General features: G+C 43.4%; 1 protein-coding gene across 1 annotated transcript in view; it reads left to right on the forward strand.

The window, feature by feature from the left end:
* Positions 1-25,399, forward strand: part of man1a1 (mannosidase, alpha, class 1A, member 1) — a 427,764-nt gene that overhangs the window by 294,654 nt on the left and 107,711 nt on the right. The window contains exon 5 of the mRNA XM_067984671.1: positions 13,390-13,484. Coding sequence (XP_067840772.1) covers positions 13,390-13,484 — 95 coding nt within the window. The remainder of the gene's footprint in view (positions 1-13,389; positions 13,485-25,399) is intronic.

Raw genomic sequence — 25,399 nt, forward strand, 5'->3', positions numbered from 1 at the left:
GTTGGATTTCAGGAGAAAGTGAGTTGGCATGTTTAACTTATTTATTATTGACTTAGATAACACAATGGAGAGCCGAATATCCAGGTTTGCCGATGACACAAGGATTGGTGGCATAGTAAGTAGTGTAGACACTAAAAGCATAAAATTACCAAGAGACATTGATAGATTATGTGAGTCGGCAAAACTGTGGCAGATGAATTTCAACGCAGGTAAGTGTGAGGTCATCCATTTTGGACTAAAAAAAGATAGATTGGAGTGTTTTTTAAATGGTGAAAAGCTAAGAACAGTGGAGGTCCAAAGAGATTTAGGGGTCCATGTACACAGATCAATAAAATGTAGTGGTCAGGTACAAAAAATAATCAAAGAGGCTAATGGAATGTTAGCCTTTATAACTAGAGGGCTAGAATATAAAGGGGAGGTAGTTTTGCTACAGCTGTACAAAGCTCTGGTTAGACCACATCTGGAGTATCCTGTACAGTTCTGGGCACCGCACCTTAGAAAAGGATATACTGGCCTTGGAGGGAGTGTAGCACAGATTCACCAGAATATTGCCAGGGCTCCAAGGATTAAATTATGAGGAGAGATTACATAAACTAGGCTTGTATTCCCTGGAATATAGAATAATGTTAAGGGGATAGAGAGAAACCTTTTCCATTGGTGGGGGAGTTTAGGACAAGGGGACATAATCTTAAAATCAGAGACAGCCATTTAGGAGAGAGGTTAGGAAACACTTCACGCAAAGGGTGGTAGAAGTTTGGAAAACACTCCCACAAAAAGCAGTAGATGCCAGCTCAATGAATAATTTTAAACCTGAGATCGATAGATTTATGCTCGCCTAGGGTATTACGGGATGTGGAGTTAGGATGAAGATCAGCCATGTTCTCACTTAATGGCGGAACAGACTTGAGGGGCTGAATGGCCTACTCCTGTTCCTATGTTCTCTGTATTGCTTCCATAGCTGAGTATTTCCCCTGTGCTTTGGTGACGAGAACTGGATGCAGAATTCAAAATGTGGCACGACCAGTGTACTAAACACTGCAGTCTCAGACTTCCATTCGGTCATAATTCTGCATATTTGTACATTTTATCTAAGCCTTACTTGACTACTTCATCAATCTCATCTGTTCTTCTAATTTAATATTGTTGACCGGAGGTCACCGGTTACGGTTATTGGCTTAGTACAAAGAGGAGAAGAGTCAATTCTCTTTTAACTCTCAATTCGCTTTATTCACGCCGTTAGATCATATACATATAGCTTATACGTCTGGTTAAATATAGACGTGCAGTTTACACCAGTTTTATACCCAAACTAGGATCTAAATGCACACCCACTAGGTTTCTCTGACACTCCGAGTGGTCACAGAATATAAAGGATAATACCCGAAAAGGAGAGCTGACGCTGGCCAGGCATTCCGTGCGCTCTCTCTCTCTCTCGACGTCGTCTCTACGTCCCTGACGTAGGTTCTTCCACTTCCGCGATGGTTGGTCTCCAGAGTCTTCGCTCTTGCTCCACGCCCCAGATTCTTCATTCTCTCCTGTTGGTTTAGGCTTGCTCGCCTAGTCTGTGTCTTCTCCTCATTGGCTCTGTCCCAAGGACTTAGGTAGCATTACCTCATTACTCCTTTCCTAAATAAGGACTTGTGTCTTATCACATCTCTTTTGTCTTTCACAAAACTTAGCAAATTCAAACCAGCTCAGGCCAGCGACTGAACTCAGGTTACTTCAGTTCAAAAGTTGCTCTTGCCTGTGTGTCAGCAGCTGGGAATCTCAGGTTACTGCAGCCCCTGGCCAACAATATCATCTGAGAATTTAGCCAACTTGCACTGTTTCTGAATTTAGGTAAATTAGAAACAGCACCAATCACTAGGCACCCAACTTACTAGATCTCCCCAGTCCATCAACCCTCCCCTAACTAGTACCTTGCGCTTCTGCTTTTCCACCCAGTTCCTTATTTCCGTTCGAGTATTACTTAGGGCACCCACTGCCTCAAGTTGGGGAACCGCTTTTTAGGCAGGACTTTATCAAAGGCTTGAGGACGCCGATGTACATTACACCTAGGAGTTTTTCAACATCCATTTTGGCTGTTATTTCCTAAAATGAGTCAAGGAGGTTTACAAAGAGCTCGCAGCACAGAAACAGGCCATTTGGCCCAACTGGTCTCTGCGCCACACGAGCCCCCTACCACTCTACTTAATCTAACCCTCTCAGCATAACCTTGCATTCCTTTCTCCCTCATGTGCTTATTTAGCTTCCCCTTAAATGCAACTATGCTATTCGCCTCAACTACTCCTTGTGGTAGAGAGATCCACATTCTAACCACTCTCTGGGTAAAGAGGTTTCTCCTGAATTCCCTATTGGATTTATTCGTGACTATCTTATATTTATGACCTCTAGTTTTGGATTCCCCCACAAACAGAAACATTTTCTCCACATCTATCCCATCAAAGCCAGTTATAATTTTAAAGACCTCTATTAGGTTACCTCCCAGTCTTCTCTTTTCTGGAGTAAAGGGCCGCAGCTTGCTCAAGCAGGAACCTGCGTTGGCCGTTAATTGCTAGGTTTTTCACACAGATTATCTTCAAGTTTGTTCCTGTTGATCAACTGCATTTTTTTGCCAGTTATTGATGCAACACTCATTACTAGATCAATGCTGCTTATTGCAAAAGCAGGCAGGTTTTGATGCCAAATGCAAGTAAACTGAATTATCCCATCAATGCCACGACACCAACATAAGCATTTTGAAGACTAATTAGATCAGTCTTGTTTTTACTAAATGAGCTTAATAATAGAATAACAATCATCACAATCCATTGATTATATCTATCTTAAGTTTTGACCTGATCACAGTGTTGGAGATATTTTACAATAAGTTAAAATGACAAATTGTGAGTAATTATTTTTTATTCGTTCATGGGATGTGGGTGTCGTTGCTGAGGCCGGCATTTATTGGCCATCCCTAATTGCCCTTGAGAAGGTGGTGGTGAGCCGCCTTCTTGAACCGCTGCAGTCCGTGTGGTGACGGTTCTCCCACAGTGCTGTTAGGAAGGGAGTTCCACGATTTTGACCCAGCGACGATGAAGGAACGGCGATGTATTTCCAATTTGGGATGGTGTGAGACTTGGAGGGGAACGTGCAGGTGATGGTGTCCCCATGTGCCTGCTGCCCTTGTCCTTCTATGTGGTAGAGGTCGCGGGTTTGGGAGGTGCTGTCGAAGAAGCCTTGACGAGTTGCTGCATTGCATCCTGTGGATGGTACACACTGCACCACAGTGTGCTGGTGGTGAAAGGAGTGAATGTTTAGGGTGGTGGATTGGGTGCCAACCAAGCGGGCTGCTTTGTCCTGGTTGGTCTCGAGCTTCTTGAGTGTTGTTGGAGCTGCACTCATCCAGGCAAGTGGAGAGTATTCCATACCACTCCTGACTTGTGCCTTGTAGATGGTGGAAAAGCTTTGGGGAGTCAGGAGGTGAGTCACTCGCCGCAGAATACCCAACCTCTGACCTGCTCTTGTAGCCACAGTATTTATGTGGCTGGTCCAGTTACGTTTCTGGTCAATGGTGACCATCAGGATGTTAATGGTGGGGGATTCGGCGATGGTAATGCCGTTGAATGTCAAGGGGAGGTGGTTAGACTCTCTCTTGTTGGAGGTGGTCATTGCTTGGCACTTGTCTGGCGCGAATGTTACTTGCCACTTATGAGCCCAAGCCTGGATGTTGTCCAGGTCTTGCTGCATGCGGGCTCGGACTACTTCATTATTTCAGGGGTTGCAAATGGAACTGAACACTGTGCAATCATCAGCGCACATCCCCATTTCTGACCTTATGATGGAGGGAAGGTCATTGATGAAGCCGCTGAAGATGGTTGGGCTTGGACACTGCCCTGAGGAACTCCTGCAGCAATGCCCTGGGGTTGAGATGATTGGCCTCCAACAACCACTACCATCTTCCTTTGTGCTAGGTGTGACTCCAGCCTCTGGAGAGTTTTCCCCCTGATTCCCATTGACTTCAGTTTTACTAGGGCTCCTTGGTGCCACACTCGGTCAAATGCTGCCTTGATGTCAAGAGCAGTCACTCTCACCTCACCTCTGGAATTCAGTTCTTTTGTCCAAGTTTGGACCAAGGCTGTAATGAGATCTGGAGCAGAGTGGTCCTGGTGGAACCCAAACTGAGCATCGGTGAGCAGGTTATTGGTGAGTAAGTGCCGCTTGATAGCACTGTCGACGACACCTTCCATCACTTTGCTGATGATTGAGAGTAGACTAATGGCGGTAATTGGCCGGATTGGATTTGTCCTGCTTTTTGTGGACAGGACATACCTGGGCAATTTTCCACATTGTCGGGTAGATGCCAGTGTTGTAGCTGTACTGGAACAGCTTGGCTAGTGGCGCAGCTAGTTCTGGAGCACAAGTCTTCAGCACTACAGCCGGGATGTTGTTGGGGCCCATAGCACTCAACCGTTTCTTGATATCATATGGAGTGAATCGAATTGGCTGAAGATTGGCTTCTGTGATGGTGGGGATATCGGGAGGAGGCCGAAATGGATCATCCACTCGGCACTTCTGGCTGAAGATGGTTGCAAATGCTTCAGCCTTGTCTTTTGCACTCACTTGCTGGACTCCGCCATCGTTGAGGATGGGGATGTTTGCAGAGCCTCCTCTTCCCGTTAGTTGTTTAATTGTCCACCACCATTCACGACTGGATGTGGCAGGACTGCAGAGCTTTGATTTGATCTGTTGGTTGTGGAATCACTTAACTCTGTCTGTAGTATGTTGCTTCTGCTGTTTAGCAAGCATGTAGTCCTGAGTTGTAGCTTCACCAGGTTGCCATGATGTGGAGATGCCGGTGATGGACTGGGGTGTACAAATGTAAGGAATCTTCCAACACCAGGTTATAGTCTTATTTGAAAATCACGAGCTTTCGGAGGCTTTCTCCTTCGTCAGGTGAGTGAGACACTCACCTGACGAAAGAGAAAGCCTCTGAAAGCTCGTGATTTTCAAATAAAACTGTTGGGCTATAACCTTTCATCACCAGGTTGGCAACTCATTTTGAGTTACACCTGGTGCTGCTCCTGGCATTCTCTTCTACACTCCTCATTGAACCAGGGTTGATCCCCTGGCTTATTGGTAATGGTAGAGTGAGGAATATGCCGGGCCATGAGGTTACAGATTGTGCTGGAATACAATTCTGCTGCTGATGGCCCACACTGCCTCATGGATGCCCAGTTTTGAGCTGCTAGATCTGTTCTGAATCTATCCCATTTAGCACGGTGGTCGTGCCACACAACACGTTGGATGGTGTCCTCAGTGCAAAGACGGAACTTCGTCTCTACGAGGACTGTGCGGTGGTCACTCCTACCAATACGATAGGTGGTAATCAGCAGGAGGTTTCCTTGCCCATGTTTCAGCTGATGCCATGAGATTTCATGGGGTCCAGAGTAAATGTTGAGGACTCCCAGGGCCACTCCCTCCTGACTGTATATCACTTGTACCGCCACCTCTGGTCAGTCTGTCCTGCCGGTGGGACAGGACATACCCAGGGATGGTGATGGAAGAGTCTGGGACGTTGGCTGAAAGGTATGATTCTGTGAGTATGGCTATGTCAGGCTGTTGCTTGACTGGCCTGTTAAAGGATCAGTCCCTTGAACAAAGCGATTTTGTTCCAAAGTGTAAAAGCTTTATTAAGAAGTTACAATATAAGTAGTAAAGATGTTAAAGTACAAGAGTACAATTATAACATACTAAATAACACGTTTAGATACAACCTGGCAAAGCTAATCACCGACAAGTTTCCGAGGTGCACTCTCGAAGGTCCTTCTATCACTTGAGCGTGCCCAGCCTCGGTCTGAGAAACATTCAAACAAATACGATTTACATCTCCGCTTATGTATGTTATTAACATATTAATTCTACAGGGCCATGTGCACTCATGAGGCCTCCCGTCAGTCGTTCTCTTTCTCTTTCTCTCTCTCGCTTTCTCCGTGCGCGCGCTCTCTTGACCACCTCCCACCCCATGGAGCTGCCATCTGTTTCACTCCCTGCAAAACGCACAATAACTGACATCATTGAGCTTCCCTGATAATGGAGACAGGTGCTCTCATTACACAAGGGTGCATTCTCTACACAAGGTTACCAAAAACCTGTTGATACTAATAACAGAGACTAAAAGACCTTGTTCTGAGGAAAATACTTTTCCTAACTTCAGTAGTAATATTATGGGAAAGTTTGTATCATGCTTTTCTTACCATAGTCTACCATATTCTTCACCCACCAGTGCAGGATTCTCCTCCACCACCCTGCCCGCACTTGAGCATTATAACGGGTGAGAATGAAGGATAATTACACCTGTAAGGGTACCACCCCAAACTGTAGTTCCTACCTCTATCGGGGCTACCACTGGATGCTTCTTCCCTGCCCACTGAATATAAAAAGTGATAGAAGGGCATAGGGCCCAGGTCTCTGGCTGATTTTCCTGGATTCTCGCACATTTGCACTTTCTGTAACCTCTATGTGGAAGTTGGCATTCGGCCCCAGGAACTGGTGGTAACAGCCTTATGGGCTCCCAATGGAGGGAACGGGTCTCGTAGCGGCCTCTTCCCTCTCCAATCTGGCCTCCACTTACCATCCATTGTAGGCCTTGGTCTCTGTCAAAGCCTACAAGGCTTACAATTGGCCAATCATCAGTGATGTTCTACTTTTTTAAATGCCTAGCCATTTCTTGTAGTTCTGCTGCAGCACTGCTGGGATTTTGTGGCCGGGCGCTGGCAGCCTCCCTCTTGGCAGTGGGAATCCTGCCAGGAACCTGCCATGTATAGAACTCATTCCTGACCTTGGAAAACGGGTCAGGGCAGCTTCAGAGGGGTGTGTGGAAGTCTCACCCCACTAGGACTCCATCCCGAAGATGAGATTCCAGCCCCAGGGGTTTGGAAGAAAGTTGTACGTGTATGTCTTTTTTTAAAATCACAAGTTGACTTTATATAAACTGCTTAGCCAAGTAACTTGGCTTGCAACTCGGAGAAAAAGTACTGTTAAGCAAAGAATGCAACGAAAAAGATCCTATCCTGTTTCCACTCTACTGTTTACTGTTTTCCTCTCCACAACTGCTAGTGCAATACTTCCTGAGGCCAGTGTTACCAGTCACTCAATACCTTCCTGCACAAATGCAATCAGTATTAAATGCTACAAAAATCAGTCCATATGTTGTAGAGCTGCTGATGTTTTGAGATATCTGTAGTAGGATAGTTAAATTTTTATTAGAAAATTCACCCAACTGTCTGAGCTCCCTCATGAGTGCTGTGCTGTGCGTTTTGATGACTCTTTAAAATGTGAGGTAGCCTGCGTTCACTGATTAGGATGTTATTCAGTTTGCTTTATTTGCATTGCAAATTATTCAAATTTATCTTGTATCACGTACTTGGTGGGTAAACATGGACTTACACCATTTTTCAACAAGTTCGGAAGATCTGACTTAACTAACAAATGTGCTGTGTCTATAAACTGTATTCGCCAATACATTTAGTCAGTGGGTCAAGTGTTATATTTTTATTGTGCCTCCATTGAGTATTGTAAGATATTGCCTTCCAATTTTTGATGTTGCCTTCCAATATATAATGCATTCTTGTTTTTATGAGATTGTGTCTCATACTGTAGATGCATAAAACTTGATTATTTTATTTTTATCTTGTGTGACTGAGAGACATAAAGGGAGATTTTAGCTCTTCCCGATCTGTGGGAAAAGAGCAGAGGGGAACAGTTAAAATGGAGCAGCTCGATTTCTCACCAACCTGCAATTTTAACACTGCTGGTTTTGATGGTGGATTCGGCTCTTACTGGCGCCTCATTAATAAATGCAAATTGGGGTTTGTTTCCATCTCCATTGGCTGCATATAATTTGAGGGATCCTAGCAACTGGGCGTAGCACATTTCAAAACACAAATTGGAGGCATATAAATGAATAGCGGTCTTGTGCTTGAAATAACCCTAAACTTTTTTAAATCACCTTCCCTCCCTCCCCCTCCGCAAAACAAAAAGTATTTTTATTTTTATTTTCATCCTTTACAGGCCACTAGATATTTTGGAGCAAATCTGGATCATAGCTGCCATTTAGATCGCTCTATTGTCAGCTGGTGAAGAGATGCAATCTCTTCCCCCGCCACCCACCTAAAACAAAAGCCTTGACTACTAACCAAGAACTGGGAAAATATACTTCAACTAATGAACAGTGTGAGTGACAGGCAGCTCGATTTGAAATGGTGCCATTCCTGCTGGGAGACGAGCAATCATTTGCTGAAATAAAACAGAAAATCCTGGAAATGCACAACAGTTCAGTCAGCATCTTTAAAGAGAAAAGACAGGTTAGATGGAGATATGTACATCAATTTGAAGGCTAAGGTAAACAGGCATTTTTAGTAAGGTTAAAAAATAGAAAAAAAAGAGGGGGAATACCGACAGACCCCAATCACAGAAAGGGATTTAATGTGCTAAATGACCTGCAAAACTGCTAAATAGAAAACAGTTAAATGCTGTAACAGATCATCAGTGAGATAATAGAGACATAAAGAAAGGACAAAAAAAATGTGCAAATGACGGGGGAGGGATGAAAAAATGGAGAGGTCCATGTAAAGAAAATGAATGAGAAATAAAGGATGGAGAAGAATTGACATTTGGGTTCGAGCGTCTTCGTCAGAGCACAACATTGGTGAGAGTCTGGACTGTGGGGTGTGGACCTGTTTTTTTTTTCTTAGTGGATCCACCATGCTTCACTGATATTTTCTGTTTTAATTTTATTTCTATTCTTTTACTGCTTTTTTAATTTTGTTTTTGCTCTTTCTTTATTGCTTTGTTGAGAATGGATAAGTGAGAGTAACTTCCTTGTGGGGGGGCATGGAAGAGGATGGAGCATCCCATATTTATACTACCAAAGCTTATCACATACCAAACACCTAAATTTAAAATAAAAATAAACTTAATTATAGATTTGGCTCAAACAACTGCCCTCTTCCCCTTCAATAAATTGCATACCAACAGGTCTCTAAACAGTCTGGCTCTAGAGATATCTTTCCAACCATGATTCATAATTACACCCTGACCAACTGACTTCTCGTATCTAGATGCTCAATGTAAGGGCTTCACATAAACAAAATATGCATGTACAGGACCTTGTGTCCAAAAAAACTACGATCTCTTGGAGAGACTGTGTGGTGTTCCCTCCCACTCTCTGCGATTGCTATTCATTGGCATGCTTGCAGTGGAGATAAAGGGAAGGTGAAAAGAGTTATGAAGAAAGAGAGAAAAGGAGGAGAGCAGGAGAACAGACACGAAAGGGAGAGAAATTAAGAAAAACAAAAGAACAATGGGAGGAGGAAAAAAACTGAAGAGAAAAGATGGCAAAAGTAAAACAAGTATGAAGAAAGGAGTGGAGAAAAATAGTCAAAATAATTGAGAATTGTAAGAGATCACCGAGGGGATAAAAGTAGGGACAGAGAAACAGTAGTGAAGGAGGAGCAAAGGATAAAACAGAAGAGAAAGCAAGCCATTTTTTTTAAACCAATGAGGTGGCAGAAGTAAAATATTATGGAAACTGTAGAAAGGGGATAGAAATTATACCTGGACATAAAGGAAAATATTATCACAAGTGGAGAAGCAGACAAAAGCGGGAGGGAGTAAATATCCAGAAACTACAAGTACAGTGCAGAAATCAGAAAGAATATTAAAAAATCTAGAGAAGGAGAATATAGTAAATAAAAAGAAAATACAGAAATCATTTGCTGCTGTTGGACCAACACAGTATAAGATAATCAAGTTGCACAAATGGCATACATTTGGCCTATGCTCCATTTTGATTTTTTTTGCTACTTTGGGCTGGGTTTTGTTCTCTACTGGGCTACAAACTTCCTGAAATCTGGTTAACACTGATTTCAGAAGCATTGCAGATAGAAGACAGAGACCGACGCTGTTGGAGGGGAGTGAGCAAGAGAAAGAGAAGCCTTTCCGGGGAGAAGCAAAGAAGAAAGCAAGAGAGAAATCCTCGGCATGGGGGAGAAGGAGACAGAAAAAGACCCTGTTGGGGACCCAGTTGGAGAGGGACATAAAGAGACACCCAGGTGTGGTGAGGTGTTGGATGGGGGGGTTGGGGGGGGGGGGGGGTAGGGGGGAAGAGAGAAATACTTCATTCATTGGAGGTGGAGGGGGGGAAGATGGCAGTGAGGGAGATCGATCCTGTTGCTTGAAACATAGAGAGTAGGAGCAGGAGTAGGCCATTCAGCCCTTCGAGCCTGCTCCGCCATTCAGTTTGGTATCTCAATACCATATTCCCACTCTCTCCCCATACTTCTTGATGCCTTCTGTGTCTAGAAATCTGTCTAGCTCCTTCTTAAATATATTTAATGACTTGGCCTCTACAGCCTTCTGTGGTAGAGAATTCCACAGGTTCATCACCCCGAGTGAAGAAACTTCTCCTCATCTCAGTCCTAAATGTCCTACCACGTATCCTGAGACTCTGACCCCTCGTTCTGGACACCCCCAGCCAGGGGAAACATCCTCCCTGCATCCAGTCTGTCTAGCCCTGTCAGAATTTTATATGTTTCAATGAGATTCCCCCCTCTTCTAAACTCGAGTGAACACAGGCCGAGTCGACCCAATCTCTCCTCATACGACAGTCCTGCCACCCCAGGAATCAGTCTGACAGAAACTAAAAAGAACAAAAATAGGAGAAATATAACTTGTCGATGGGGAGGGGCGAGAAACCCTGCTGAGATGAGAGAGATCTGTTGGGAGGGGAAGTAGCTGCTGGGCGAGAAATAAATGATTGCTGCTGGGAACTTAGTGGGCACTGTAATAAAACAGTATATCCTCCAATTCACCATAAGCAGCATTGTGGGAGATCCACTTATATTTTAAAAAGTCTATTAAGTCTCCTTTTTTAAAAAGTAAATCATTACAGTTATGGTTAAGTTCATTTTTTTTTCTTGTCCAATTCCATTGTTTTGATGAAATGTTGTTGAAAGGGTAAGTGCTGATGAGCTCTTTGAGAGCTGGTTGGATGAAACACGGTAGAAGAGAGCTGAATTCTCATATGCAATTGAAATTATGTGATTGCGATAGCACCCTTGGGTTAATAACTAATCTTTCCTGATATTAATCTAGCTGTCTGACATGGTTGGTTCAGTATCTCCTCTCATCCAGTTTCCCCCAATAATTTCCTCAGCAAACTATCAACTAAAATGATAGGGGAAAAGGAAAGGAAGTATAAGGAATCATAATTCTTCATATATTTTCTTCTAAAAGAGTGTACAAATCAGGACATTTCACTTAATGTAAGAAGCATAAGAGATTTGATTTGTCGGCCTCCATTCATTCATTCTCATCATTAAATTATTTGATTTCTCAGCTGGACAGAAATGCTGCTTTTCTAGAAAAGAGATTTCATAAATTCCTGACCAGATTTACTTTTGCGAATGATCTGCAGTCAATATTTGTGAATTAGAACAATTGTGACGCACTAGTCTATTTCAGTTAGCAAGAAAAAGGGAATCTTTAATCCTGTTTTTAATTAAAATTCCCTTATTAACTGTAGTACTTTTGACTGTCACAAGTGCCTTTTTTTTTTGCTTTGATTTCCATTTACTGTGTACCAGGTGATTATAGTCTGCATAACCACAGCAGTGGAGAGTGGAGCTGAAAGCAAACCCCGTTGATGAATATTTTACCACTTGGTTCAAGTTTGCTTTCCCACGTCAGAAAGAGGGGTCAGAGCAAGGTTCATTTATTCTAAGGAGATCTGTGCCATTACCAATCATTTCCAAATTCAAGAAATTACTTGGAACATCTCCAGCATATGTTCGTTTAGAAAGGTTATGATGAAGTGTTCTGAGAAGTGCAAGAACAATGTGCCCTTGTTTTGTTTTATCCTTAGTTCCATCTATGTAGCAGCAAAATATTCCTGTTTCTCTACTGGGATTTGTAGTCCTTTTGTACAAACAAAGCTATATGTCTTGTTTAGAAAATCATCTCGCTTTGTTTCAAAATGCTGTGTGTTTATATATTGTTGGAGAAAACATGTCTTATTTTCAGAAATGCAATCATTTAAGCAAAGAATAGCTAATGAATAAACATATCAGTTTCACTTTTAAATAAGTTACAAAACATTATGGAGGCTCTAAATCAAAGTAGAAATAAAATGAAAAATCTGTAGACTGAAACAAAGGAAAATAGCAATAGATAGCATTGATGTGCTCTGGCCATGTTTATGCTTAGTGTTCTGAGTCTGCATTAAAATTCACGTTATAACTGGTGCAAAAATAAAAGCTGTTCAATATTTTTAAATCAGAACAATTTCTTTTTGTTGTCAATTTGAGTAGTTACGTCCATTGATGTTTTTAAAATCTGAAAGTTCAGTTTTTCCATAATTACTTGGTAAGAAAGCAGGATTGGTGTATCATGTGGAGATCTCCATGAGCACTGTAAATTACATTCTTGATTGACTTGAAGTCATTTAGGAGCTGGAAGGGGTGTTCTCTTCAATGCCTATCTCTGAGCCAGGAGAAGTGAGCTTACCAACCAGGCAGGTTTGGTTCAAGCTTTTGAAGTTTAGAGGTTGATGTGTCAAAGCTTCATTAAATGGCTTGCTAGTGGCTACACAAGCTGAAGTTGGATGCTGCATGTAGAAATACTTATGTGAAATGGTTGAGTTTCAAAAATATGCACATTTTTCCTCAAGCAAGCAGAATTTTGTGATTTCCAAACTAGAGGTGCAACTTGTGCACCACTACGCTCAGAATTTTGCTGACTATTGCAACCCAACAATATTCCAATTTTATTTACATTACCAACATGTGAACCATCCCAATTTCCGATTAATAAATAGGGGTGGAAAAGCTGAGGACAGGACTGCCATATTCAACACTGAAGCTGGGGTCCAAACAGGCCAAATTTGGCTTCTTTCGTCCTGTAATTCCTAAGTTATTCTAATTTTGTTATAAAATGCAGAATTAAAGTTTTAACGAATTCTAGACACTAAATAATGAATACGTAATTTTTGATCTTGCAACAATGTGTTTTATCACATTTGCACCTTTTTCTAACTTTGGTTAAAAGGATGAACAGGTGGACATCTTAGCTTCAACCAATACTGCTTTGCAGCTGGCTGGTAGATTGTATTAAAGTATAATCCAACATGGAACCACACCATGGGACGATATAGAGTTCATAGTTAATATAAATTACATATAGGACCATGTAACCATAACCATAATGATACTTGACTTTGTGTTGAAGTTTTTAATGTCCATGTTACCTATATTTTTAATTTATACAAAAGTGCATTTGTTCTGTTTTTCCTATAATTTTGTTTTTGGCACAGGTGCAATAATATTGCCACATTTCTGTTTTTCTCTGCAGGTATTCAGGACTAAAGCAGTGGAACTAGGGGAGAAGCTTCTGCCTGCTTTCAACACACCCACTGGAATCCCTTGGGCTCTGTTGAACATTAAAAGGTAACCAGTGCAGCTGTGAAGCATTCTGCTCTCTTTTCATAAAGTTGCTGGGTGTAATTAAATGTGTGCAATTACATTTAAAAAGTTTGTTTAGTTTATTAATGCATTAGCAGCTAAGTGGAATACAAATAAGCATTACCAAAGTTGAGGGCACCTTCTTTAGTTTTTCTTCCTGTATCTTCTGTGAACTGTTCCAATTATTATGTTATAAAACACACAGCTAATACTTTGTTATTCTTCCCTCTCTTTGTCTTCTCCTTCCTCCAACACATTGTAGTAAGGAACCACAAGTGCCAGCTGACATCTGGGGCATGATTTTAGCCTAGAAAAACGAGTGGGTTGGGGGCCTCCCCAGAGGCTGGTTGGTCACTAAAACCTTTCAAGGAGGCCGAGGGCCTCCAATTTCTTCAGGTTTTGTGATTTTAGCCTCTGAGGGGCTGGGATTCCCGGGCCTTCTCCTTCATGCCGCGTGATAGGAGGAATGAATGCCTGAAACTGCAGTTAAGTGGCTTTATAGCATTGCTTGTGGGCCCGGGGGAGCAGGAATGCTTCCCCCATCAAGCTTACCTGCAGCGACCCCCCCCACCGCCCCAACGATCGTGATTCCCCCCTCCCCCCAAAATGATTGCGACCTCCCGCGATGACCCCTGTGACTTTTGACGCCCCCCCCCCGTGACCCCCATACCAGCCAGTGCCCCACCCTCCCAATCCATCCAACCTAAGACTTACCTGAACATTTACCTCTTCCTTGCCCTTCTCCTGTCCGACTGAGACCAGCCTGTCAATCAGTCTGGGCCTGTCGGGCGGGAAACTGTCAAAAAAAAAAACACGTCCTTACGTCAAAATCATAAGGACGTCCAGGCCACCCGTACTTCCGGGTTTCCCATCCGCAATTCGACCCCCCCACCCTCCCTTCCTGGCTCCGGGCTAAAATTATGCCCCTGGTACCTTGCACAAATGTGGATTCTTCTTGTGTGAGCCTGGACAATGAGTATTGACAGGTTGTTGGACAGTGGATGGTGGGAAGCATCACAGCTGATTCTGATCTTGCCCCACCCACCATCTTGGAATTTCTAGCAAGGGCCACAATCGCAAAAGTGGGGACCCAGGCTAATCCCTCCCTCCCAATTACCTGAAACTTTCCTGTTCTGTGTGAGTCAGTTCCACATTGGGCAGTGCAATTACTAACTTCAGGCATCAGGACTGCTCAGGATGAAAGTTTAATGAATGACTTGATGGTGAATATCGTGCTTCTGTAGCCTCATAATGTATTTTATCCCCTTTTTCTCCCCTCCAAAGCACTGACCAGATACGTATATTTGGCTCTTACCAGTGACTTTATTCAAAAAGCCAATTTTTGGAAAGGAAATCAAAGTGAAGAGCTTTTGCCTCTAGTGTTGTTTATTGTCACTGTCCACATTTTTGATTAATTGACAGTATTCTTAAATGGAGAAGGCCAGGTTGGAGACGCACTTATTTTATTTTGAATCTTAGCTAGCACCTGGAATTGCTCCAGTGCGTTTGTCTAAGAGCAGCTCTGTTTATACAGGATTTAACCTGGATGCCATTTTGGAGCCACAGAGTGGAAATAAAATAAATACTAATTGGATACAGTTGTGCACTCAGCCAGTACTCATGTTTCTAATCTGACCACCTCAGGATCACTCTATTGCATAGGCTAAACCTTGACATCTGTACAACTGAATGGAAAGTAAAATCAGGTGGGATTTATAATGATGCTCTTTCAAAGCCAAGTCTGTCTAAGACATAAATATTGCTTCTGTATCTGGGGTTCTCTTCTAGCAACTCTCTTGCACTCCTGGATAGGGTGCAACAACAATAACAACTATCATTTATATAGTGACTTTAACGTAGTAAGATGTCCCAAGGTGCAAACTTGTCTGATGTTCTATCCCTCTCTCACTTCCAACCTCTCTCAACCTTTTTTGTCTGTCTTTATTTTATCGATCCTATTGTGGTCAGTGCTGCTCTGAAACTTCTCTCATTCCCTCTAAGCTCCAAATATACTTTCTTGTTTGCTGTTACTAATCCCTCCATCCATACTAAATTGAAATCAAGATTCCTTGTGCTAACTCAAATTGTAACTTACTCTTTCCCAGGATCTCGGAATAGTGGAATCCCTTGCCCCCTTCAGTCTTGGGTTCCTCTCTCAATCTTCAGGCTTTTAAAATCTAATCTAATTAGTACTTCCTGATTCATCTTGTCTTTTCTTATACATGTTTCAACTGTCCTACAAATGTGGCCCTTGGGCCTTCACCTTGGCTTCTCAATGATTATGGTTGTGACAAAGTTGCAGTGTTGCTGATAATACCTGAATGCATCACCACCTGCTGTTGTAAATAGAACTTGGATGTTTTCAGTGCATTCTGGCATGCACTCATCAGGTTTAGTATGGAAAGGCAGATTTTTTTTTACAGTCTCAAACGCAGATTCTGGTGCTCAGATAATGAGACTCCTGAGCTTTTGAACTTGAATATATCTTTGTTGTAGCCAGTGTTCAAACTCAGACTAAGATAGTCTCACAAACTATGTGGTTTACAAAACATGCATCTATATGCAACTTGAGTTCAATGGTCAAACATTTCATTTTTGAATGTGTGGTCATTTCTTGTTTTTCAAAATGTATTTGCAGTGCATTGAGAGTTTGGGAATGTATTGCATTAATGAGAACACATCTAAAATATGCAACAACAAAAAACTTGTATGATGCAAAGTCTAAACATGTTGAAAAATAATGAACACAATGTGTACACATTGTAAATTGCTCATCTTTTTAAATGGTGTCTAGTGGGTTTTTGTTTTTATTAATGGAGCTGCATTTGTAATTGAGATTTGCTAATGAAAATCATCTTCCTTTGGACAAGCTTGAAAGGGCACTTGCATTGTCCATGGATCAAATAAAATGAGTGATTCATAGAGACCAGTTAGGAGCAATTATCGGATGTACACTGTAGCTGTTGCTCAAGGACAGAGACTATTTGGAACAAATCTATTTGCCTAAATCAGGGTAAGAAATATTTTTTTAAATGATGCAATAACTGTACTCATCATTTAAAAAAAAACATTGGAATTACAACATAGAATAGGGCTGTTCAGCTCAATCAGTCAGCCTTGATGTATGTCCTCCTCGTGAACAGTCACCCTCGTCCCATGTGCCCGCCGTGTTCTCATAATCCCTTTATTCCCTTCTTCATCAACCACCTATCTAACCTATTCTTAAATGTTGACATCATCTCTGCTTCAATCACAAACTTTGGGTAGTGCATTCCACAGCCTCACAAATTAGTGAAGTTTATGAAACTAACTGACCTTGTATATTGCTGTGCTGAAATTCCTACTACTTAATTTTTGGTTTCTCCTGAAGGTGAACATATTGCGAACAGTCTATCTCTCCAACCATGTATCTGTAATCTCACTACATTGTCACCACAGTAAAACAATGTTCTTTATTGGATTTTCATCAGACTTCATGAACAGTGCTCTTCCGTCATTAGCTGGGTTCAACTATATAGTCGTCATGCTGAAAACCATCTGTGCATTCTTTTGTGATGTGAATTTGCATCCATTACTTAATGCTGGTTTTCACCAAACAAATGTTTACGCACTATTTTAATGATTCTAAAATTTACAGGCTGATTTTTTTTTTTGTGTTATTATCTTTTAAACTCAAACATTGAATGAAGCTCATCAAAATATAAAAGTTGATATTTCATGTTTACAATAGCATTTGCAACAAAACTCAACACTTCTAATTAAGAATAACGTTAAACGTTCCCCACTTTTCAGTTGATAGTAAAATAAAATATAGTCAAGTTTATTTTTCAGTATTCTCTCTCTCTCCTCCTCTCCCCCCAGGACTTATAATTATACCATATATTATGCAGTGGACTATGGTGGGTAGATGTAGCAATATATTGGATTAGCGGGGAATGTTGCAGAGCAATGTAGTTTTTGTATATTTGGGTGAAAATATAGCTTTACTGGATTTTCAGCTGAGCCAAGGTGAAGAAGTACTCCAGGAGTGTCAGATAATTTTCCTCTATCATAGTATCAATATTTAGTGCAACTCCTCCCTCCTTACTTTACCAGAATACCACAATTTTTTATGCAGACCATTGAGTTGCTTTAGATGTGTGGAGTATGATAGACTTTTAAGCTCGTTTATCAACCTTTGAAACTTGTTTTGTTCAATTGAGACTTCAATTCTGCTAAAATTGTATTAGGAAAATGTTTTCCTTGAGTGTTAGCGAGCACTTCTTTGCTTTATGTTCTGGCCTCTTTTAGATCAGGGTTAGTATATACAGCAGAGGGTAAAAAGTGCTTTTTTTTTCAATGCCCACTTTTGAAAAAAACATTGTGTTGCTGTGTATTAAGAGTTCTGAATTCTAACGGAATAAATATAGATTTCGTAGCAATCGAATGATGGTCAGCAGCAGTTCTTCCACTCACGTCATGTAAAATCTAATTGAATTCTTTCAAATTGCTTGTGAAATAATCTGTCTTTCTATTTTCACTCTCTGATGACTATAAGGACATGCAATTATGCCACCTTTCTTCTATTACTTCCCATCCTCCTCAAAGAGAAAAGGCCTGCCATGCTTTCCTAAGAAGGCATGTTGAAAAGATTAAACTTAATAGTGTTCCTCACAGTACCTGCTCTCTGATAATCAAGGAGCAGTCAAACTTCAGATGCAATAAGCTTTAGATTATTCCATATATTCTGACCAGGATTTCACTTCTCTCATTATTGATACGTTATCGATGTTACATGGAATAAACTGTCGTGATGTAATTTTCTCTTTGAAGAAATTTGAAAGCTCTGTGAAATTCAAACTTCTTTGTAATTAAATTTGGTTAGTGCAGCTGGGAGTTGGAAACATCCCAGACTGTCAGAAAGAAACAGACATATTGGCTTCATCTCAGCTGCTAATAGTTTACTAACACCCTGAGGCTGTTGTTCAATAATTTATGTGATAGTGCAGTCTGGGGCTCTAGCATAATACATAAGGTATGTATTGTGGCCAACTATTTCTGCAGAGTTGAACTGTTGGTCACTAAACGTTTTGATCTCCTTAACTGTACGTCAGACCCTAGTCTGAGACCGGAACAAATATGGAATTGCGGTCATTAAATAGGTGTGCAGACTCGACTCATCAATCCCATAGAAAGGTGACCGCTACCTGCCTGTTTAGAACACTATCCTTTTATATTAGTCTAGGCTGGATTTGAAAAGAGGAGACCAATGAAATGAGTTTCCTTTCTCTTTTAGATGCAAACCAGTTCTTTAGGCCTATAGTGCTAAATGATTTGTAATTGCCAGAGGCCATAAGGATGGCTGAGTGTGCAGTGGGAATCATGGCAATTACAGAACAGAAGGAAAAGCAAAATACTGTGAATGCTGGAAATCTGAAATAAAAACAGAAAATGCTGGAGAAGCTCAGCAAGTCAGGCAGCATCTGTGGAGAAAGAAGCAGAGTTAACGTTTCAGGTCAAAGACCTTTCGTCAGAACTGTTTTTTTTTAATTGCAGAACCGGAGGAGGCCATTTGGCCCATTGTGCCAGCGCTGGTTCCTCAATGGTGCTGCTTACTCTAATCCCATTTCGTTGTTCGTTCTCTTTTTTTACATTCCTTTTCAAATACTTATCTAATTCACTTTTAATTGACATATTCTCTGCCACTCATGGTAATGCATTCCATGTCCCTCTGTATAGAGAAAACTTTTTCTGACTTTCCCCTCATTCTTCTTGTGATAATCCTGAGTCTATACCTCCTTGTTACCAATTCACCAAACAATGGAAAAAACCCTTTACTATTTACCCACTCAAAACCTTGAATAATTTTGAAAACCTCTATTCGATCCCATTTACCGTCTCTGTTCCAGTGAAAACAGATCCAATTTCTTGCTCCTTTCTTCATAACTCTTAACTTTTAATTCCTAGTATCATCGTAGTGAATCTTCACTGTATCCTTTCCATGGCTCTAATATCCTCCTTATAATCAGATGCCCAGAACTTTAGAGCAGCAAATTGGACTGCATGACATCCAGAATGATGCAGAAGCCATTATTTTTGGTCAGCAGAATATCAGACATGCACAAAAATTTGCCACTATGCTTGGTTTGCCAACCTAAACTACTCGGAAATCCACATAGACGTTCCATTTGATATGGAATGCACACACTCTTTCCATTTGGGATACATCCCACTTAACCTGAGCCCAGATAAGTTCTGCATAGGTTGATGAGAGCCAAGCTTTAGGGACTTCCAAGTGTACATCAGGGTGCTGCCAGAGTTTAACTGGCTAATCCTCCAAAACCTTGGAGGAAACCTCCCATACCTTGCCTAGCTAGGATCATTCTACCTGTGACAGTATTGGCACGCAGTGCTGTCTAGAGCTGAGTGGAAAGAATCTAAGTCAACAGCAACAGGTGTATCCCTTCAGGCTTCTCTAATGAGCCAGGTTAGCTAGTCAATCATCAATAGTGTAATACGCCGGAAATTTCAACTACAGGGATGTAAAATGGCCAATATCAGTATAGCTGCCCTTGTAGACCTTGCCCAGTTTTCCTTACCATTGACTTCTGATAGCGCCCGTTTTACGCCCCGCAGAAGTTGAAAGTTCCACCCATAGTGTGCTACAGCCCTGCCTGGATGAGGTGATAGATTCTCAATTCTGCCATATGAGGATTGATTCCGCTGCAATCTTTTAATCGCCCAGTGTGCCCTGGTTATGGATTTTAAACTATTAAGAGTTTTTCTTTAGCTTATTACTTTGTCTTGTGCCAAAGTAATCACTAGCATAGTAAAACGTCCCAATTTAAATACTGTATATAGGCTTTTTCATTCACTATTGCCTAATTGACCTTATGCACAGGCAAAGTACAACTCGCCCATGTTGTCTCTGAAGCAAATTCAACTGCTGCAGTACCCAAACTTGCAATTATTCAGATTGTGTGAAGCCTAATCTTTAAATATTACACATATACGCTAGTGATGTTTGCATAATCACTGCTCTAATGGCCCAGGGTGTGTACTGTTTTTAAATCATTTTCAAAACTACAGCAAACATGTTAATGGCTTTTGAAAAAAAAATGTTATGAAATGTAGTACCCTGAGGGCTTACAAGAGTGATAGTAATGCATTGCAATTCAAAGCTAAAGGCCAAGGACATTATTATACATTTAGGTGTGATACAAGAAAACTGAAAGCTCTAGCAAGTTGAATCTGTAAACTCAGTTAGTCTTGTAAAAACATTCTTGGTATGTCTGTTGATATTATGGACACTCATACCAATACCTGCTAAGCAAGCAGTGAAAAGCTGAGAGTTTTTTATGTGATGTGCAGGTGATGCCACACACAACATTTCCGGTATTTACGAAAAATATTACAACCAGCTCAATTCAAAATATGTGGATCCAGTATCAAGGGTAATAGTTTAATGTTTTTGTATATTGGGTTTACAGTCCTGTGTAAATGCTTATTTTTGAATTTACTGAAAATGTTGACTATCTTGATTCAGATAGTAGCATTTTCTTAATTTTAACTAGTGACTTTTCAGTGGCATTACTCACAGTAAATTGGAGGCGGTGCTGTCTTATGACAGGAGTGTAACAGCTTGCATCCCGATCTATTTATCACATATTAAATTCAATATGTGAGGTGGGTTTTTCATTGAAAATGCATTATAAATACCTGTCATACATGTTACTCCTGTAATTGGTGCTATGATGGGTGTTTTCAATGTTATCAGTGTCACATTGTGTGACACACAATAGCTACTATTTTATAGTTACAGCAGTGGAGAAATAAAGCGCAGAGGCCTGGGTATAAAAGAATAGTGGAGGGAGCACAGCAAGAGCGGTGGGGATATAAAGCACGGCTGCAGCGGAGGCCCAAGATTAAAAGCGGCGAGAGCAGCAAGGTTATAAAGAGCAGCAGCAGCGGAGACCTAGGTATAAAGGAGCAGTGGAGAGAGCACAGCAAGAGCCTGGGGCGGGGGAGGGGGGGTATAAAAGGCCAGGGCCCGGTTATAAAACGCCAGGGCCCGGGTATAAAGGAGCAGCGGAGAGAGCACAGCGAGGGCCGGGGGGTTAGAAAGCACTGGGGCCCGGGTATAAAGGAGCAGTGGAGAGAGCACAGCGAGGGCCGGGGGGTTAGAAAGCACTGGGGCCCGGGTATAAAGGAGCAGTGGAGAGAGCACAGCGAGGGCCGGGGGGTTAGAAAGCACTGGGGCCCGGGTATAAAGGAGCAGCGGAGAGAGCACAGCGAGGGCCGGGGGGTTAGAAAGCACTGGGGCCCGGGTATAAAGGAGCAGCGGAGAGAGCACAGCGAGGGCCGGGGGGTTAGAAAGCACCGGGGCCCGGGTATAAAGGAGCAGCGGAGAGAGCACAGTGAGGGCCGGGGGGTTAGAAAGCACTGGGGCCCGGGTATAAAGGAGCAGCGGAGAGAGCACAGTGAGGGCCGGGGGGTTAGAAAGCACCGGGGCCCGGGTATAAAGGAGCAGCGGAGAGAGCACAGCGAGGGCCGGGGGGTTAGAAAGCACTGGCGCCCGGGTGTAAAGGAGCAGTGGAGAGAGCACAGCGAGGGCCGGGGGGTTAGAAAGCACTGGCGCCCGGGTGTAAAGGAGCAGTGGAGAGAGCACAGCGAGGGCCAGGGGTTAGAAAGCACTGGGGCCCGGGTATAAAGGAGCAGCGGAGAAAGCACAGTGAGGGCCGGGGGGTTAGAAAGCACTGGGGCCCGGGTATAAAGGAGCAGCGGAGAGAGCACAGCGAGGGCCGGGGGGTTAGAAAGCACTGGGGCCCGGGTATAAAGGAGCAGTGGAGAGAGCACAGTGAGGGCCGGGGGGTTAGAAAGCACCGGGACCCGGGTATAAAGGAGCAGCGGAGAGAGCACAGCGAGGGCCGGGGGGTTAGAAAGCACCGGGGCCCGGGTATAAAGGAGCAGTGGAGAGAGCACAGTGAGGGCCGGGGGGTTAGAAAGCACTGGGGCCCGGGTATAAAGGAGCAGTGGAGAGAGCACAGCGAGGGCCGGGGGGTTAGAAAGCACTGGGGCCCGGGTGTAAAGGAGCAGCGGAGAGAGCACAGTGAGGGCCAGGGGGTTAGAAAGCACCGGGGCCCGGGTATAAAGGAGCAGTGGAGAGAGCACAGTGAGGGCCGGGGGGTTAGAAAGCACCGGGGCCCGGGTATAAAGGAGCAGCGGAGAGAGCACAGTGAGGGCCGGGGGGTTAGAAAGCACTGGGGCCCGGGTATAAAGGAGCAGCGGAGAGAGCACAGCGAGGGCCGGGGGGTTAGAAAGCACTGGGGCCCGGGTATAAAGGAGCAGCGGAGAAAGCACAGTGAGGGCCGGGGGGTTAGAAAGCACTGGGGCCCGGGTATAAAGGAGCAGTGGAGAGAGCACAGTGAGGGCCGGGGGGTTAGAAAGCACTGGGGCCCGGGTATAAAGGAGCAGCGGAGAGAGCACAGCGAGGGCCGGGGGGTTAGAAAGCACTGGGGCCCGGGTATAAAGGAGCAGTGGAGAGAGCACAGTGAGGGCCGGGGGGTTAGAAAGCACTGGGGCCCGGGTATAAAGGAGCAGTGGAGAGAGCACAGCGAGGGCCAGGGGGTTAGAAAGCACTGGGGCCCGGGTATAAAGGAGCAGCGGAGAGAGCACAGCGAGGGCCAGGGGGTTAGAAAGCACTGGGGCCCGGGTATAAAGGAGCAGTGGAGAGAGCACAGCGAGGGCCAGGGGGTTAGAAAGCACTGGGGCCCGGGTATAAAGGAGCAGTGGAGAGAGCACAGCGAGGGCCGGGGGGTTAGAAAGCACTGGGGCCCGGGTGTAAAGGAGCAGTGGAGAGAGCACAGCGAGGGCCGGGGGGTTAGAAAGCACCGGGGCCCGGGTATAAAGGAGCAGCGGAGAGAGCACAGCGAGGGCCGGGGGGTTAGAAAGCACCGGGGCCCGGGTATAAAGGAGCAGCGGAGAGAGCACAGCGAGGGCCAGGGGTTAGAAAGCACCGGGGCCCGGGTATAAAGGAGCAGTGGAGGGAGCACAGCGAGGGCTGGGGGGTTAGAAAGCACCGGGGCCCGGGTATAAAGGAGCAGTGGAGAGAGCACAGCGAGGGCCGGGGGGTTAGAAAGCACCGGGGCCCGGGTATAAAGGAGCAGTGGAGGGAGCACAGCGAGGGCCAGGGGTTAGAAAGCACTGGGGCCCGGGTGTAAAGGAGCAGTGGAGAGAGCACAGCGAGGGCCGGGGGGTTAGAAAGCACGGCAGAGAGAGGGAGAGCAAAAAATAATCAAGGAGTAACGTCACAGGACAGTAGCTAGATGATTGGTTGGTGAGCATTACTGATTTTTTTTGCTGCCTAAGTTAGGGCAGCGGTTTAAACTAAGTGCCAGGAAACTATAACTTAGTTTATTAAATCAATAACTTAAACTAGATAAGCTAATTAGTTAATAAAACCAAAAATATTGAGTGACTAAAAACTTCAACTGATTAAACATTTAAAACGAGGTTTGATAGGGATGGCAGTGCAGGTGGTGTATCATAACTGCAGCATGTGGGAGTTGGTGGAGACCAGTGAGATCCCGAGCAACCACATCTGCAGTAAGTGTCTGCAACTTGAGGAACTTTGGCTCAGATTGGAGGGTAGCAAATGTAACCCCACTATTTAAAAAAGGAGGGAGAGAGAAAACAAGGAACTACAGACCAGTTAGCCTGGTAGTAAGGAAAATGCTAGAGTCTATTATAAAGGATGTGTTAACAGGACATTTAGAAAATATCAAAGGGATTAGACAAAGTCAACATGGATTTATGAAAGGGAAATCGTGTTTGACAAACCTACTGGAATTTTTTTAAGGATGTAACTGGTAGACTAGATAAGGGAGAACCAGAGGATGTGGTGTATTTGGATTTTCAGAAGGCATTTGATAAAGTCCCACAAGAGGTTAGTGTGCAAAATTAAAGCACATGGGATTGGGGGTAATATACTGGCATGGATTGAAAATTGGTTAACAGACAGGAAACAGAGAGTAGGAATAAATGAGTCTTTTTCAGGGTGGTAGGCGATGACTAGTGGGGTACCACAGGGATCAATACTTGGGCCCCAGCTATTCACAATATATATCAATGATTTGGATGAGGGAACCAAATGTAATATTTGCAAGTTTGCTGACGACACAAAACTAGGTTGGATCGTGAGATGTGAGGAGGATGCAAAGAGGTTTCAAGGCGATTTAGACAAGTTGAGTGAGTGGGCAAATACATGGCAGATGCAGTATAATGTGAATAAATGTGAAGTTATCCACTTTGGAAGGAAAAACAGAAAGGCAGAGTATTATTTAAACGGTGATAGATTGGGAAATGTTGATGTACAACCTGGGTGTCCTCGTACACCAGTCACTGCTGCACCTGCATGTTTGCTTTCAATCAGTTAGGAAGGCAAATGGTATGGCCTTCATTGCAAGAGGATTTGAGTGCAGGAGCAAGGATATCTTACTGCAGTTATACAGGGCCTTGGTGAGACCACACCTGGAGTATTGTGTGCAGTTTTGGTCTCCTTACCAAAGAAAGGATATACTTGCCATAGAGGGAGTGCAGCAAAGATTTACCAGACTGATTCCTGGGATGGTAGGACTGTCGTGTGAGGAGAGATTAGGTCCACTCGGTCTGTATTCGCTCGAGTTTAGAAGAATGAGAGGGGATCTCAATGAAACTTATAAAATTCTGACGGGGCTAGACAGACTGGATGCAGGGAGGATGTTTCCCCTGGCTGGGGTGGGGGGTCCAGAACAAGGGGTCACAGTCTCAGGATACGGGGTAGGATATTTAGGACTGAGATGAGGAGAAACTTCTTCACTCAGAGGGTGGTGAACCTGTGGAATTCTCTACCACAGAAGGCTGTGGAGGCCAAGTCACTGAAT

Source organism: Heptranchias perlo, chromosome 5, assembly GCF_035084215.1.
Source record: "Heptranchias perlo isolate sHepPer1 chromosome 5, sHepPer1.hap1, whole genome shotgun sequence".
NCBI lineage: Eukaryota > Metazoa > Chordata > Chondrichthyes > Hexanchiformes > Hexanchidae > Heptranchias > Heptranchias perlo.